The sequence below is a fragment of the Cryptomeria japonica genome, chromosome 11 (assembly GCF_030272615.1).
Source record: "Cryptomeria japonica chromosome 11, Sugi_1.0, whole genome shotgun sequence".
Taxonomy (NCBI): domain Eukaryota; kingdom Viridiplantae; phylum Streptophyta; class Pinopsida; order Cupressales; family Cupressaceae; genus Cryptomeria; species Cryptomeria japonica.
In genome coordinates this window covers 542608908-542627056 of record NC_081415.1, presented here as the reverse complement: position 1 = coordinate 542627056, position 18149 = coordinate 542608908, and the positions used below count along the sequence as shown (strand labels likewise).

At 38.7% G+C, this 18149-nt stretch overlaps 1 protein-coding gene across 2 annotated transcripts in view; it reads right to left on the bottom strand.

The window, feature by feature from the left end:
• Positions 1–235: 235 nt before the first annotated feature.
• The window catches only part of LOC131041704 (inositol polyphosphate multikinase alpha), a 71614-nt gene continuing 53700 nt past the window's right edge, over positions 236–18149 (bottom strand). For both annotated transcript variants that reach the window (XM_057974884.2, XM_057974883.2), the window contains one exon: positions 236–765. In XM_057974884.2, the coding sequence (XP_057830867.1) occupies positions 507–765 (259 nt within the window). In that variant the 3' untranslated portion in view covers positions 236–506. The remainder of the gene's footprint in view (positions 766–18149) is intronic.

The window sequence follows — 18149 nt, the reverse complement described above, 5'->3', positions numbered from 1 at the left end:
ATAATAAGTAATAAATTACTATAATATCCACCATGAAAAAAGGAATAAAGAATGAGTAGAAATAAACACAAAGAACCCATTTCCTAAGCATTCAGAGTAGCACATATAAAATAATTTTGATTGGTTGGAAAGTACTATAAATAATAAGTAATTAAAATCCTTTACAAATATAAATTATTATAATACCTACCATGAAAAAATGAATAACGAATACAAAGAACCCATTTCCTAAGCATTTACAGTAGCAAATGTGATGGCCTTCATTGAAAACTAGAATTACAATTAGTCTCCGCAAATCAACAAAGTGAAACTTTTATAAAGGTGGCAAATAATTCCAAACTTGTATGGTGCAGATTAATTCTAGTTAGTTTGGAGCGAATGCACATCATCCCATACAATATGTTTTAGGCAATTCTTTTAAAAGGTGAAGGTATTCCCATCCTCCGCTTCGAGAAAGTAATGAGTAGCCTTCGATTAATTAGCTTTTTGTTCCATGCAAACATGACTTAGGTAGTCAAGAGAGACTCTTTGGGTAGCTTCATGCCAAGGTCAGCCATTATTTGGGAAATAACCTTGATCAATGAGCACAAGCCTCCCAAAAAATTATGATCAATAATATTTTGACCATCTATGACATGAGCAAAGTCAATCAGCTTAACAGATACACCAGATCTATGAGCATCTTCAGTAATGCTTGTTGAATCACCCTCATAAATCAGCAGAACGGATGCTGAAGAGAAATGAAAGCATGTTTGCTCTTCAAACCTGTAAGGGGCAAAGAATGAAGATACGAAATATCAAAAAGAGATCTAATTATCAGAAACAAAGAGACATGGAAACTATGAACATATGAAACATCAAAATGAGATCAAATTATCAAAAACAGAGAGACATGGAAACTAGAATAAGAGAGTGCAGAGAAAAGATTCCTGTCAGTATTGCTGTCACTAATCCACCCACGTTGGAACTTGGAGGAGTGGACATAGCAGGTTATGCATATCAGTTCATTTAAGCAGCTGTAGCATGATTATTAAATTCAACTTGCACCAAGATAACCGTCAGAAGCTCACTGACACATAAGCTCTACAGATAACCCTAAAAGCCCATGTTATGGCAGTGAAATTCTATCCAAACCCAACAGAAATCAACGGTTGACATACAAAAATCACGAAAAACATCACAACCTAACATGCTTAATGTAGGCATAAATAGGCCCTTCCTCCACTAATAGCCTCTTCTTTCTTGCAAAGATAAAAGGTTGCATGCCCAAAAATCTGATATCATCATTCCTTGGAACCAGCTAATTGCAATTAATTAGCATTTTATCGAAAGCACAGAACAAATCTCTACAGTAAACACATTTTTGAATTCTGCACAAAATATTTGATCATGGTACCTTTTCCATCAGTGGAGGAATATAAAAAGGTTAAATCTTTCTGCTAAACTCCATTGGTGCATATGCACTTTGAAGAGTTATAATACTGAATTCCATTTTGAATGCAAAAGTAGAAAAGGGCCCAATAGAAATAACACAAGCGTCTTTACTCAAATTATAACGATAAACCTTATTGGGGGCTATTTCACAACAAGAAGTCCCCCTGTATGTATTAAACACAAAAGAGGCTTGAGAACCTATAAACACTGTGACACAAAAGTGAAAATCTAGTGCAGTCCAAATATTGAAAGCAATTTACATCACAAATCTCGGAAGATATAATTCAGAAACTGCTGGAAAACCATCTTTGAGCATACAGTGAAGCAAGCAAATATACACTCAAACCCATTTCATGTAGTGTAAGTCCCTGGCCAAAACAATAATGCAAATGCGATTCTTAACCTTCCTCAAACACTTATTATTTGAATAAAAACACTATCAGCCTTAACATTCACTCAAATCTTAGACAACTCAGATTAAAATTACCATTTATGCATCAGCAATATCATTACATTTCAAACAGCAAATGACAAAAATAACTCCCAATCTTCTTATTATAATGAGCAGAAAATAACAGGTGTAAATTCTGATCTCTTTCTTATTAAAATTATGGTTATATTACATTCAAATAGATATGCAATAGCAATAACTACAACAGCAACTCGTACCAACAACAATAGCAAATCAAATTAAAATTGATGCAGCTAGAGCTCGCATCGAATGAAGCTCAAATGCGAACACTTTATGAGATCACCCTCTGAAATCACTAGGGTTTTCATCCTATGATTCCTAAAACATTTTAATCTATTTATCTGGCCTACTGTATCTAACTAATAATAGTATTTAAGTCGTCCTTTTACAATGCTTTCAAATAATATTATTACGACTGACTTAAAACATGATAATTTAAAATATTTCCATAAGTTTATCCCTCTGCCTACAAGAAATAAAGCACAAGGCTTTGAGTCTCCTAGTTATTTTATTTCTGAAAATTTCTGAAAAAGGGACATGACAAATAACTTGATTTAATTTTGTGTTCAATGACACACTATACTAGATGGCCAAGAACAAAAGCCTAAATATTGATAGCCACACCTTATAGGATGCTATGTAGCACAAAATTGCCATTTTGGTGGTATACCAATGAATTACCAGAAGCAAAAAGGAGGCCTTGTATACCCTCCCTTAAGGTGTTAACATGCGTCTGTAGTGTCCTAGATTGTATATGCCTACAATTTCGTCCTCACTTAGGCCTCACTTTGGTATTTGTCCTCTAAGGCCTGACTGAAGCACTGATTCTACTCACACCAACTATCAAACACAATTTTTCTCTGTCTGCACTTTCTCCCCTTAATCCTGGAGCCCTGATTTGCAGGACCATGGCATTGGGCACCATGTCTGGATGAGATTCTAGCCTATGAAGAAAATGAAAAGGCCAGGTCCGCTATCTTCAATGCATTATCTAAAACTGAATTGACAAAAGTTATTTCCTTAAATATTGCTTATGAGGTTTGGCAGAAGCTAAAAGATATCTATGAAGGATATGAGAGAGTTAAGTTGACAAAGAGGCTAACAGCTAAGCTAAGGTATGAAAACTTGAAGATGGAAGAAAGAGAAGATATAGTAAGCTATTTTGAGAAGGTTGACAGTGCAGTGAATGAAATCGAAGAACTCGAAGGTACTTTGAATGATGAAGATGTAATTGAGAAAATCTTGATGACTCTACCGGTGAGTTACAATGATAAGATCTCAGCTATTGAAGAAACCTATTATCCGAAGTTCACTAGAGAGCAGCTATTTGGTACCTTGACTGCATTTGAAGTAAGAAAGTTTGGAAAGGACAAAGACAAATCAGAGACAACATTCAAAGCATTTGAAGATGGTCCGAATGATGACAACGGCCCAGATGCGATGGAAGCAAATTTGTGAGGAAATTAAAGAAAGGCATCGGCAAGTACAAAGGTATGTTACCCTTTAAATGTTTTAGATGTGAAAAGATTGGTCATATAGCTACTAGATGTCCAAAAAAAAGAACAAAACAAAGGAAAGTTCAATAAGAAAACCTATTATGTTAAGGATGGTGTTGGCATTTCAAATGATGAATCAAATTATGAAGAAGATGATTGTTTGTTTCTAGTAGAAAAGGATGCAACTAGGTTTGATATTTCTAAGACTATTGCTACTGCATTTCATGCTAGAAGAGATAAGAATGAATGGTTGATTGATAGTGGATGCTCAAATCATTTGACTAGCGATAAGAGTAAGTTCATAAAACTTGAAAAATATGGAGGTTTTATTAGGTTCAGATATAATCAGACCACTCAAACTGTTGGGATTGGTTCAATTACTTTTGATGGAAAGCATAACACTAACAATGTCTACTATGTGAAGGGTCTACATCATAATCTTTTGAGTGTTGGACAGATGTGCGAAAAATGGATATCATGTTGTTTTTCAGGATAATGGACGTGAGATCCGGAAGGAGTTTGAAACGGTTATTGCGGCTGGAAGAAGGACAAATGGAAATATGTATCAGCTAGGAGCTACAAGGCACTGTTTGTTATCTCAACTTGATGACAACTAGCTATGGCATTCGAGGATGTGTCATATCAACTTTGATAACCTTGTACAAATTAGTTCAAGGAGTGCAGTGAGAGATTTACAGAGATTGACCAAACCGGATAACAACATTTGCGAGCAATGTCAAGTAGGAAAGAAAACAAAGAGCACATTCAAGGAAAAGAGTATTTGTCCATCAGATTACTGGATTTGGTACACACAAATCTATGTGGTCCGACTAGAACAAAGAGCTTGCAAGGTAAGAGGTATTTCATGTTATTTATTGATGATTATTGTCGAATGACGGGTTGCATTTTTTATTAGAATATTTAATTCTATGTTAGTCACCTATTTTTAGTTCCTTGGTTAATGGTCATTTACTTTTTTTATGTAATTAACTTTTAAGCTTAGTTTAGCTTTCACGCTTAATTTAGCGTTTAGCTCTTTAGTCTTTTACTTTAATGTTATGTTCTAATCATAGAATATCATCTTGTAACCTCTATATATACGTGTGTATATCGTTCAATGTAATTATCCGATTATTGGATCATTCATTCAATTTATTTTTCATGGTATCAGAGCAAGTCGATGGGATTCTTTAAAGTTTGGCAAATTTTTTAATAAAAATTCATGGCCTTCTTTCTGGAATATTTTCCAGATTTTTTTTTGTTGTTTTTTTTATAAAAAAACAATTTTGGTTTTTTTAAAGCTTTTTGAGGGTTTTGAGGGTTTCTGGTTAGTGGGCGAATTTCTTTGTGTTGGGCAGCAATTCATGTTATTTTTAGGGTTGTGAACATTTTCGGGCCTGCAACCTGGAGTTTTTTTTTGCAGATTGAAAATTTTCCTACAATTTCTGCAATTTTTGACTAGGGTTTTGACCCTTCAATTCAAGTTGAAATTTTACTCTGGTTGCAGATTCTTGGTGGGTTTTTTGAGACCTCAACTGGGCCATCGTCAGATTTTTCTCGGTGCATCGTTTTCCGTGCCTCAAATTTCGTGCCAGCGAATTTTCCTTGGACTTTAAAAACAATCTGCGATTTCTGCTAACTCTGTGGATGTCGAGAATTTTGGTGTCTTCTGGGTGTTGTTTATGCTATTTTAAGTTTGCAAGAAAATTTTAATTTCTGGGTTTCTTCCAAACCTTGAAATTCATGCCTTGGAATTCGTGCCAGAATTCTTCTCCAGGGTTTCAATTTTTCCAGCTGCTGCTTCTATTCTGATTTTTGAATGTCTCATGCTTTAACTAGGTTGAGCTCGTTCATGCGGACATCTGTGGTCCCATGAACACTCCATCAGTCACTAGATGCAAGTATTTTCTATTATTTGTTGATGATTTCAACAAACGCATGTGGGTTTATTTTCTTAAGCAGAAATCAGAGGTGTTCACCATGTTTCAGACGTTTAAGGCCTTAATGGAAAAACAGTCTAGTTGTCTAATAGTCACTCTTCGGTTCGACAATGGAGGGGAATTTTGTTCTACAAAGTTCACCAGATTTTGTGCATCACATGGCATTAAGCATCAGCTTCCACACCTTACACCCCACAGCAAAATGGTGTTGTTGAGCGCAGGAGCTGTACAATCACTGAGATGGCTCGGTCTATGTTGGAGCATAGAAATGTTCCAAAAACACTTTTGGGCGAAAGCGGTCTTCACTGTAGTCTACCTTCCAAACCGGTCTCCCACAAAGGTTGTTATGAAGATGACTCCAGAGGAAGCTTGGTCTGGTAGGAAGCCCAAAATCAGTCATTTGAAAGTTTTTGGCTCTACAGCTTATGTTTGGATTCCAGATGCCAAGTGCACCAAACTAGATTCAAAGAGTCAGAAATTGTGTTCACCGACTACAGTGACACTAATCACCTCATATTCAATTGAGATGTATTATTTGATGAAGAAAGAGGGCCTTTTCAGCCTTCCTCACCTAATTTGAGCACTAAGGATCAGCCTCCAAAGATTGCAAGTATGGGTGTTCATCTTCCCTTAGCTCCACTTGATGGGAGGGATTCAATTGACTCTAAAGTTGTAGGGTCTCCCAGGCATGACATTGCACCCCCTGACTTTCCACGGGATCTTCTAGATCCACATACAGAGGAGCCTGCTCCAGATATTCCAAGTAATCTTCATCCTGTAGCAGATGTTGGTACTTCTACTCTCCGGCCTAAGTGGTGGACCAAGACCATTGGTGATCTTCAAGATGATGAGCTAATTGAGGGTAGATCAGTTAGAGGTAAGAACAAGCAACACAATTAATTTTGCTCTTATGGCCAACATTCATAGTATTTATGAGCCTCAAACATATACAGAGGCTAAAGGTGTACCTGAATGGGAAAAGGCTATGGCAGTTGAGCACCATAGTCTTCTGAAAAACAACACTTGGGTATTGTCCGATTTTCCTCCATGGAAGAAGCCCATTGGTTGCGAATGGGTGTTTAAAGTCAAGTATAAAGCTGATATAAGCCTTGATAAGTACAAGGCTCGGTTGGTGGCAAAAGGGTTTTCATAGAAGGAGGGCATCGACTATGAGGAGACCCACAGCCAAGATGAGTACCATTAGGCTTGTCCTCGCTCACTCAGCTCAATTTGGATGGAAAGTCCATCAAATGGACGTCAAGAGTGCCTTTCTCAATGGTGATTTGCAGGAAGAAGTCTACATGACGCAACCTCCAAGTTTCAAGGTTGCCGGTAAGGAACACCATGTATGTAGACTAGTCAAAGCACTCTATGGCCTCAAACAGGCTCCTTGTGCATGGTACATCAAAATTGATAAGTACTTGATTGATCGAGGCTTTCAGAGGAGTCCTTCGGATCCCAATTTGTATGTCAAACATGCTAGTGATGATATTCTATTTCTATAGTCTATGTTGATGATCTCATCATTACTAGCAATGCAGCACATCTGATCATGCAGGTCAAACAAAATTTGTGTCAGCATTTTGATATGACAGATTTGGGACTTCTCCGTTATTGTCTCGGTGTAGAGGTTTGGCAGACTAATAGCCACATATTCATTTCTCGGTCAAAGTATGCCAAGAGCCTACTAGATAAGTTTCGAATGCAAGATTGTAAACTTGCATCTACACCTATGGAGATAGGGCTCAAATTATCAACCAAATAAAATTCACCTGTAGTGGATGAGTCTTCATTCAGGCAACTAGTCGGCAGCCTCATCTATCTCACTGCCACTAGACCTGACATCAGTTATGCTGTGAGCTATATTTCTTGCTTCATGTCAGCCCCAAAAGTTGAACATTGGGTTGCAGCGAAGCATGTGCTTAGATATGTGAAGGGCACTCCTGATTTTGGCATTTTGTACAACACAAGCAAAGATCCTAGGCTGGTTGGTTTCACAGACTCAGATTGGGCAGGTTGTGTTGATGACAGAAAGTCAACTTCTGGGTATGTTTTCAGCTTAGGTACAGGTGCAGTCACATGGACCAGCAACAAGCAACAGGCAATAGCTCTTTCCTCGACCGAAGCAAAGTATTGGGGAACTGTTAAGGCAGCATGTGAGGCAATTTGGCTACGTAGGATGCTTGCAGACATGCAAATGTCTCAACCAGGTCCTACTCCCTTGTTTTGTGATAATCAAGGGGTTCTAAAATTAGCCAAAAATCCAGTCTTCCATGAGTGGACAAAGCATATTGAGCTTCATTGTCATTTCATCCACCAGCATGTTGAAGATGGATCAGTGATATTGTTGTACATTCCTACAGAAGATCAAACTGCAGATATCCTCACCAAGTCCTTGAGCCCGGCAAAGTTTCTCAAATTTAGAGGGCAGCTTGGTGTGTGTTGTGACGTATTCACACATCGCCCCATTGCAAATGGGGACCCCTACTTTTTGCTTTCTAGGGTTTGTTTTCTAGGTCTTTTAGGGTTTTGTCTGTTAGCCTTTGCATGATGAGTGTTGTCGAGGGGATCGTTGGATTACAGGCTTTGCTTGAGCCAGGGTGAGTCCACAGGGCCCCAGAATTAGGGTTTCTTTGAGAGTCTTCCTTAGGGCCATGTTTTGCTCTCATTGCTAATTGTGTCTTGCTTTGTGAGTGGATATCATTCTTGAAGGTCCGAGGTAGGTCGAGTTGGTGAGTGATGAAGTCTGAAATGTCATCCTGATCTTCAAATGCCCTGAAATTTGGCTAAGTCTGGAATGTCCTGATCCTGAAATTTGACTAAGTCTGGAAAACTGAAGAATCCTCCAAAAACTAGATTTTGCAATATAACTCCTGGAGGTCCGAAACCACTCTCAAACATCCTGAAAGTATATATGGAATATAACTTAAAGTATAAGGAAAATACTTAAATGTTATATTCCATAAAATGATCCTGACGGAGAGTTCAAAATGTCAAATTTCGCTCCTGACCCTTCCAAAGGGTCCAAAGCGAATTTCACTCCTGACCCTTCCAGGCGAAATTCTCCATAAGACATTCTACTTTGACCAAAACCTAGAACTAAAGCATTCCCAGGCTTCAATGAAGGCAAAAGCACTTGTTTGAATGAAGAAATGCAAAAAAATCAAGTCAAGATCATGGCCTAAGGTGATTTTCACTCCTAACCCTTCCAAAGGGTCCAAAGCGAAATTCATATTTCCTCTATTTTTCTCCTTAGCTTGACCAAGTTTGTAGACTTTTGAGGCATAATTGAGAAGGTTTGATGCAACTTTGCCTTGGAGAAGAGATTTTAGACCTTGGGATGATGGACTCTAGCCTGAAGAGGAATTTCGCTCCTAACCCTTCCAAAGGGTCCAAAGTGAAAATCCTTATAACCCTCATTTTCCTTCCTTGTTTTGGATGGGCGTTGGTTTATTAGGCATTATGTGTGAGTCTTGATGTGTTCTTGCCTTGAGAAGTGTTTTGAAAAGTGAGGATCTTGTCCAAAAATAGGAATTTCGCTCCTGACCCTTCCAAAGGGTCCAGAGCGAAATTCTTCATAAGCCTCATTTGCTCCCTTGTTTTGGATACCAACCTTGTTCCATGGGCGAATTTGGGAAGGAAATAACATGTCTCTGCCTTTTGAGGTGATGGAATGTAGAAATGTGAAGGATTTTGGCCAAGATTAGGAATTTCGCTCCTGACCCTTCCAAAGGGTCCAGAGCGAAATTCATCATAAACTTCATTTGCTACCTTGTTTGACCTTGAAACCTTTTTCCTCAGGTGGAAAATGATCTAAGTTTTCTTCTTGAAGTGAACTCATTTCTGGCCTTATTTCACCAAATTTTGATTTGCAAGGCATTTTGAAGGGAAGAGTAGACATGTTTGGACGTTGGAAATGTTTGGAAGCTTTGAAAAAATGAAGGATTCTAGCCAAGAAGGTGAATTTCGCTCCTGACCCTTCCAAAGGGTCCAAAGCAAAATTCCTTGCAAGCCTAATCTTTTGACCTTGTTTTGGCTTAAGACCTTATCCCTTGGGTGAAGAATGATGTCTAGTTGTCTTCTAGAGTGGATTGGATTTGAAAATATGAAGGATCAAGTCAAGAATGAGATTTTCGCTCCTGACCCTTCCAAAGGGCCCAGAGCGAAAATCCTCCTAGAAATCATTTCTTTCCTTATTTGGCCAAGTTTTGATGTCCAAGGCATGTTGAAAGAGAGAATGGACATATTGAAACCCTTAAAGACGTTTGAAAGAGTTAAGGAATGAGCGTTTTAGCCAAGGAAGGAAATTTCGCTCCTGACCCTTCCAAAGGGTCCAGAGCGAAATTCCTTACAAGCATATATTTTTAACCTTGTTTGAGCTTAAAACCTTGTTCCTAGGTCGAAGAGCGAAGAAATTTCACCTTGCAAAGAAGAGTGGGATTGAAAGAATGATGATTTTGGGCTAGAAAAGGAAAATCGCTCCTGACCCTTCCAAAGGGTCCAGAGCGAAATTGTGCAAAACCTATCTTTTCCCTCAAATTTATGCCAAGCCTAGTGTGGGTCAAGATTAGAGATGTCTTTAGGCATGTCCTTGAATGGTCAATAATTATCAAGTTTGAAGGAATTGAGCCAAATGATGAAAATCGCTCCTGACCCTTCCAAAGGGTCCAGGGCGAAAATTCTTCAACCACCTATTTCCCCTTGCAAAATCAAGTCAAACTTGGGTTGGACGTGAGAGGAGAAGTGTTTTCTAGCCTTTTGAGGTGAATGCAACTTGAAATGATGGAGGAATAAGCCTAAATTAAGAAATTCGCTCCTGACCCTTCCAAAGGGTCCAGAGCGAATTTTCTCTAAATCACCTTTTTTCCCAATTTTGTGCCAAGCCAAGTGCTGACTAGGGCGAGTTTTGATGGGAGAGGTCCTCAAGAATGACTTTGACTTAGCAATGATTATCAAACTTGAAGGAATTGAGCCAAAAAGTGATTTTCGCTCCTGACCCTTCCAAAGGGTCCAGAGTGAAAATCTTAAAACCACCTATTTTCCTTGCAAGTCTGGTCAAACGTTAGGTTTTCATGGCTTGGATGGGTGCGAGGAGACATGTTCTTGCCTTTTGAAGTTAATTGGTGTTGAAAAATGATGGAAATTATCCCAAACCAAGGATTTCGCTCCTGACCCTTCCAAAGGGTCCAGAGCGAAAATTTTAGGATCACCTACTTTCTTTGCAAGACAAGTCAAAATTTTGATTTTTATGGCCTGGTTAGGAGTGAGGCAATGTGTCCTTAGTCTTGGAGGTGAATTCAAGTTGAAATGATGGAGGAATGAGCCTAAAACAAGATTTTCACTCCTGACCCTTCCAAAGGGTCCAGAGCGAAAATCCTAAAACCCATCATTTTCTCTAAAATTTGTGTCAGGCCAAGCTTAGACCTAGGTAAGATAAGCCCTTAAGATTGCCTTTGAATGGATTTTGGCCACCAAAAATGTAGATTTTGAGCTAAGACAAGGATTTCGCTCCTGACCCTTCCAAAGGGTCCAGAGCGAAATCCTAGATAGGTCTTGTTCCTGGCTAAGTTTTTGAGCGAATTCTCCTTTTTGGGCCTTGTGAAGATCAAACCAATGTTGCCAAGTTGGGAAGTGGATTTAATGTGGGGGAGTCCAGATGAATTGAAGTGAAGGAAGTGTAAAATGAAGCCTAAAGAAGGAATTTCGCTCCTGACCCTTCTAGAGGGTCCAGAGCAAAATTTCCAAAATCACCTAGTTTGCCCGTGAGGAAGGTCAGGTTGTAGATTCCTAGCCTTTGGTGAGGAGAAGGATAGCGTATGCTTGCCTTGGAAGACATTTTGGAGTAGAGGCATGATGGAATTTGTCCAAAAATGCAAAATTCGCTCCTGACCCTTCCAGAGGGTCTAGGGCGAAATCTTTTGAAACTACTATTTTTCACCTTGTTTGGGCCAGGCGAGGAGCTGGTTGTGAGGTAACGTTGAAAAGAGGTCCAAGTTGGCCAGGAATGCTAATTTCGCTCCTGACCCTTCTAGAGGGTCCACGGCGAAATTCTTATAGGGCCTGTCCCTGGAAAGAGTCTTGAACTAACTTCATTTTAATATCTTTTGTTGATGATTTAAGGTGTGAAATACTATGTTGAAATGAATTTATTATGTCCTTGATCATCTTTTGATTTGTTTTTGCAGATGAAAGAAGATCAAGCCAAGACAAGGACGACCTTCTCCAGTCCAGCATCAACAAGGACGACCTTCTCCAGTCTAGCATCAACAAGGATGACCTTCTCCAATCTAGCATCAACAAGGACGGCCTTCTCCATTCCAGCATCAACAAGGACAGCCTTCTCCGGTCCAGCATCATCAAGGACGACCTCTTCCAGTCCAGCATTTGAAGGAAAGGTACACCATCCATCCTGCACATCAAAGACAAACGAGGTTAAAGCAAGGGTCCATTGAAGAAGCCAATAGTTTCAGAAGAGTTAATTAAAGTTAGCTTCTAAACAAACATCACCAAATTGAACATCAACCAAGTGTCGGACAAGGTGGCATCCCAGTCATCACTCCTCCAATCGGGTTGGTCCACCTCAGCATGTCCAGATTCAATGTACCTGACTCATGGGAGATTGCACAAACTTTGATGTACCTACCCCGGTTCTCCATTGATCGAATATTCCAGAGAAGACATGTGTCCAAATAATGCAATTATTTCATTGGCCAGAATTGAGTTTGTTGTAACAAACCCTAATTAGGGTTTCATTGTAAAATCTTGGCCATTGATCTCAAATTGATCTAAGCCATTGAATTGTATTATGGGCACTATATAAGCCCTGGCTCCTCATTTATAAAGGCTGATAGTTAGTCAATAATAGCTAATAGTGAATAGTTAGTAATAGAGGCCAGAATAGTAGAATAGCAATTAGAGTAGATTAAGAAGAGAAGGCAAGACATTGTTGCCTTAATTGTAAAGACTTCTTTTCGTTGAAGATATGGTGGAATATGCTGTTTCTTTGCAATGTGCATGGTCTCTTGTTGAATCTTCATTTTTGATGACAAATGATTAGATTGACTGAAGAAAATTGTTGAATGCACCTGTGCGGAATCTGTCTAGTCCATACCACTAGCCTCTTACTGATGGTAAGTGCGCCCTGCGTGGTCAACTGGTATAAAATGAGCTTAATCTTAAATCGTTACACGTCTATTGTTCATGCATTATCTTGAATGGTGATCATTGTCAAATGGTGTACGATTTGAACATATTGGAAGCATCCCTTAGAAGATCGCACTGAGTTGGTGTTGAATTGTTCAACATGATGGTGAGACCCAGCCCAATAGGACTCCACCTAGTCATTCATCCATTTTCTCGCATTCTAGGTAGTAGAGTAGACGTCCTGAACCCTGCATCTTTTGTCATTTGTTTGTCTTCCAGTTAGTTAATAGGACTTGTGATTCCAGCAAATCAAACGTTTAGGTCATTGAGTGTAAGTCCCCTTGTGATTCCAGCAAAATCACATCATACCGCGAAGAGCTTATCCACGAGTAGAGATCCTACAAAGCAGAACCTTGGAGTTGCCTCGACTGATCCTTCGGCGAGATCTTCAACAGTCGGGAACTTTGCTCAAGAGAGGATAAGGTACCTCTTAGGTATTTTATTCTGTGTTTGGTCGTGTACAAAATACACATCATCAGTGTGATAGATAGCATGACCATTAAGGGAGGGTATTAGAATATTTAATTCTATGTTAGTCACAAATTTTTAGTTCCTTGGTTAATGGTCATTTACTTTTTTTTATGTAATTAGCTTTTAAGCTTAATTTAGCTTTCACACTTAATTTAGCATTTATCTCTTTAGTCTTTTACTTTAACGTTATGTTCTAATTATAGAACATCGTCTTGTAACCTCGATATATACGTGTGTATATCGTTCAATGTAATTATCCGATTATTGAATCATTCATTCAATTTATTTTTCATTTTTAAGAGAGAAGTCTAAGACATTAGAGAAATTCAAGATATTCAAGGCAAAAGTTGAGAATGGAGTTGATAGGAAAATCAAGTGTTTAAGGCCTGATAGAGGAGGATTTAATTCTGACAAGTTTAACAATTTTTGTGAGAAACATGGCATTAGAAAACAGTTATCTACCCCCCCAACATCGCAGCAGAATGGTGTAGTAGAAAGAATGAACCGAACTATAAAAGAGGCAGCTAGAACTATGATGAAAGGAGCAGAATTACCGGAAGTCTATTGGAGAGAGGCAATTCACACAGCAGCGTACACTCTTAACAGAATTTTATATTGGAAGAAATATGGGAAGACATCCTATGAACTTTGGCATGGTAGAACTCCAACAGTGAAATATTTCAAATATTTGGAAGCAAGTGCTATATTCGAAGAGACGAGGATAATCTTGGAAAGTTCAACAGCAAAGCAGATGAAGGCATATTCTTAGGCTATTCAACAAAGAGAAAGCCATATCGGTGTTACAACAAGAGGCTGAATAAGATTGTTGAAAGTGCAAATGTGAAAGTTGATGAAAGTCTTTCAAAAGACTCAGAGATATTCGCAGGATATGAATCTGATGAGTCCGGTGAAAGGAAAAAGGAAGAGGAAATTAGAAGTGAAGAAAAGAAAAATCAAGATGCTCCGACATCTACATCCAAGAGCCCTAGATATGTTCAAAAGAATCATTCAGAAGATCAGATTATCAGAGATAAAAGTAAAGGTATCATCACAAGAAGCAAAGCAACTCAAGAACAAGTCTTGTTGTGTTTACTATCTAAATCTGAGCCAAAGACTATAGAAGAAGCTTGTAACGATCATAATTGGATGAAGGCGATGAGAGAAGAGTTGGATCAGATTGAGAAAAATCACACATGGGAATTAGTTAACACACCTGAAGACAAGAATGTAATTGGAACTAAGTGGGTATTCTGGAACAAACTAGATGAAGATGGAAAGGTTGTAAGAAACAAAGAAAGGTTGATTTGCAAAGGTTATACTCATATTGAAGGCATTGATTTTGATAAAGATTTCATACTTTATGCATTTGGAAGTATTGATAGAATCTCAACTATGTTGGTTCAGAAGAATGAAGAAGGTATAGAACAACCAATAGCCTTTTTCAGTCAGGGATTGGAAGAATATGGGCAAAGGTATACTTTTGTTGAAAAGCATGCATTAGCTGTCATTAGAAGCCTTAAAATGTTCAAACATTTGCTTTCAAATAATAAGATTAATCTTATGGTTGCTCACCCAAGTATTAAAGAGTTCTTTTTGAGTAAGGATTTGAATGATAAGAGGGCTGGTTGTATCACCTAAGTCATGGAATATGACATAGAAATCAAGGTTACCAAGATGGTAAGAGGTAAAGGATTGCGTGAACAACTAGCTGGAACTAAAGTGGACAGCAAAGAAGTTAAAGAAGAGGTCGTCCTTGTGCTTAATGATGAAGACCAAGATGATGAAGGAGCCACTCCTTCGAGTTGGATACAGCATATGATGCATTATCTTGAAATTGGTGAGTGTCCACAAGGCCTAAACAATGCAAAACGAAGGTATCTCAGATTCAAGCAATCCCTTACATTATTTTAGATGGAGTTTTGGTTCAAGCAATCCCTTACATTATTTTAGATGTTGTTTTGGATAGAAAGAACTTTCATGGAGTTTTGTAAAGATGCTTTGAAGCTGATCAAATTGACAAAGTTCTTGAAGAATTCCATGAAGGGAGATGTTGTACATTTTCACACATCACCCTATTACAAATGGGGACCCCTTGCTTTTTTTGGTCCTCTTGGTCTTTTGGTTGTGGTTCTCTGGGTTTTTTCGCAGCAATCCCTTCGGTCTCCCCAGGGCTGCAAATGTTTTGAAAAGTTTTGAGCAAGTTTGCAAGTGTTTTGAGCAAATTTGTTTAAGTTTGGAGCTTGTTTTGTCTATTTTAGGGTTTTTACCCTTCAAACTTGATTTGAGGTCATTTCCTTAGGGTTTTGGAAAATATGAACATTATAACGAAGTCAGGGCCCTTCAAGGAAGCTACCAGTGAAATTTGAGTGAATTATGAGCACTTACTATTTTTAGTAAGTTTCACTATGTCTCAGATTGGCCTAATTTTGCCTTAAAACAAACTTACTATTTTTAGCAGTTTCTATTTTTAGTGTCACCCTATCCCGGTTTGTCCTAATTTGATGTTTGGAAGTACTTTCTATTTTTAGTAAGTCTATTTTTGGCAAGTCTATCTCAGGCAATGATCAAGACACTAATGGTAGAGCATTCTTGAAAAATCCAAGTCCAAATCCGAAAATTTGAAAATAGCAAGTAGATGATAAAAAAAATAGCTATAGTCTAGAATTCTTTCATGAAGTGGAAGAAGTATTAAAATCCTTCTAAGGCTAGAGAAATCGTCTTCATTCCTAAAATGGCATCCAAATCTGGAAAGGTGGAAAGTCAGGAAAGAATTGTTAAGTCACAAAAAATTCCTCCATCCTGATCAAAATGCAATTCAAATGTGGAGATGGGCACCAAAAACAAGGTAAGGAAGGAACTTCCCTTCCATCCAAGAAATCCTCCTCCCTAGGCAAATGGCGCTCTTGAAGAGGAATGAGAGCCAAAATGGTGAATTGGAGGAAAAGCACAATTTTTTAAATTTCCTCCTCCATGAAGAAATTCCGCCCAAGGCATGAAGAGGGCGCTAAACTAAGGAAGATTCTTCACTACTACCTATGTCGTGGAAGCATGCCCCAAATTAAACCTCTCTAATCACATATTCCTCAGGCGTGATTTCATTCCTATCTTTATCAACTCTAGGCTCAACCAAGAGTAGAGCGTCCTAGATCCAAATTCACCACATGTGATCTTAGAAAATTTCCGGGTTGTCTTCTTTTTAGTTGGTTTGTTCATTTTGCCCAGAAGTCTTTCCAATTCTTGTGCGGGATCCATTTCCTCTTTTGGCTCTCTTCTCATTCTTTCTCTCAACTAATTAGGAGCAGCCATTGGCTGATCCTAAACTTCCATGTGCACTTGCTCCTATGAAACTTCCTCCATGTCTTTGAGAATTGTATTAATGAAAACTTAATTCCTACTCAGTCAATCTTCTGGCAAATAATGCCTCAATTGCATTAAAAAATTCTCCTTGTACTTTCCTAATTGGGTCCTTCAGAGAAATAGACTTGTCGTTGAATCTCTCAAAAGATCCCTTTCCAATGCAAATGGCATAAAACCACCACGGGAAGTCATAAACATCATTCTCTTGGACAACTTTCTCATCAATCAACGTCTGCCTAGGAATTTTCATTAATGCTTTGAGTCGCGAAATAGTTAAGTCCTGGTAAATGTGCACGTCCTCCCATGATCTATCTGCACTCTGCAACCTATTTAGGATAGAAAGGATCCTAGAATGAGAACGAGCTAAGTCATCAATAAACTTTCCAGCTGAAGTGAAAACATCCTCTACCCATTCCTTAGAGCATTGTGCTCTTTTCTTGACTTCTTCAGTGCCATCAATAGATTCCTTAGGAAGAGAGGAGGGCAATACAAAGAATGGATCTTCCTCTCTGAGTGGGTGCTTAAAACTCCACACATAATCACATAAGACCTCATTTTCACTCTTTAGCTTCTTCATCTTTCTCATTTTCTCCTTCACTGCTAAGGAAGATTCTTCAAAATCTTCCACAACCTGTGTCGTGGAAGCATGCCCCAAATTAACCTCTCTGATCAAATATTCCTCAAGCGTGATTTCACTCCTATCTTTATCAACTCTAGGCTCAGCCAAGTGTAGCATCTTGGATCCGAATTCATCACGTGTGATCTTAGAAAATTTTCGGGTTGCCTTCTTTTCAGCTAGTTTGTCCATTATGCCTAGAAGTCTTTCCAATTCTTGTGTGGGATCCATTTCCTCTTCTAACTCTCTTCTCATTCTTTCTCTCAGCCAATTAGGAGTGACCATTGGCTGATCCTGAAATTCCATGTGCACTTGCTCCTGTGAAACGTCCTTCGTGTCTTTGAGAATTGTATTAATGAAACCATCCTGATCTTGTTGTCCTTGGCTAGGAGGAAGTTCCTACATTCGAACTACAAGCTGAATTGGTATGTGAGAAGCACTGGCACTAAGCATATCTTTTGTCGATGCCATAAAAAATATTATCCTGAGGCTGACATTTGTGCAAGCATCTCAACTTCTTGTACACTAGATGAATTGGCTGGCAATTGTGCTTCTTCCACCCTTGGCCTTTTCTGTTGAGGCTCTTCCGGTTGAACTTCTTTCCTCTTCCTTATTCTTGATTTCTTGGGAACATTCTTTTCTTTACTATTCTCATCTTCTTCCTGTTGGATTCCACCTTCCTCGGCATGAGCTTGTGATGACCTCTCCGTGGCTTCACTATGGGAATCCATATTTCCCATTAATTGGTAGCTTAGGTGAACATTTCCTTCCCTCAGCGTCCTGATGTGTCGATCAATCCACTGCTTGGTGTGTTTTAAAACTAGCCTAGCCAAGACACTCAGACCATCAATTTCTAGCTCCAACCAATCTGGAGCTTGGATAGGCCTATCCTTCAACTTTTCAACTTTTGGTTGAACCACATCCGGATCTTCCTTCTACTGATTTGGCCCCTGAATAATTTCACCAATTCTAATCATGTCAAGGGGCAATCTAGAAAACATTCTTTTCCTGATCTCAAGATCATCCCTAGCATTAGCCCAAAAGTCCTCTAGGTGAAATTTGTGCTTGAACTTCATTCCAACGACCATCCTAATTTTATTATATGGGTCAAAGTAGGATCTGGTCATATGGAATGTCAAGTGATAAAATGCCAACTCTTC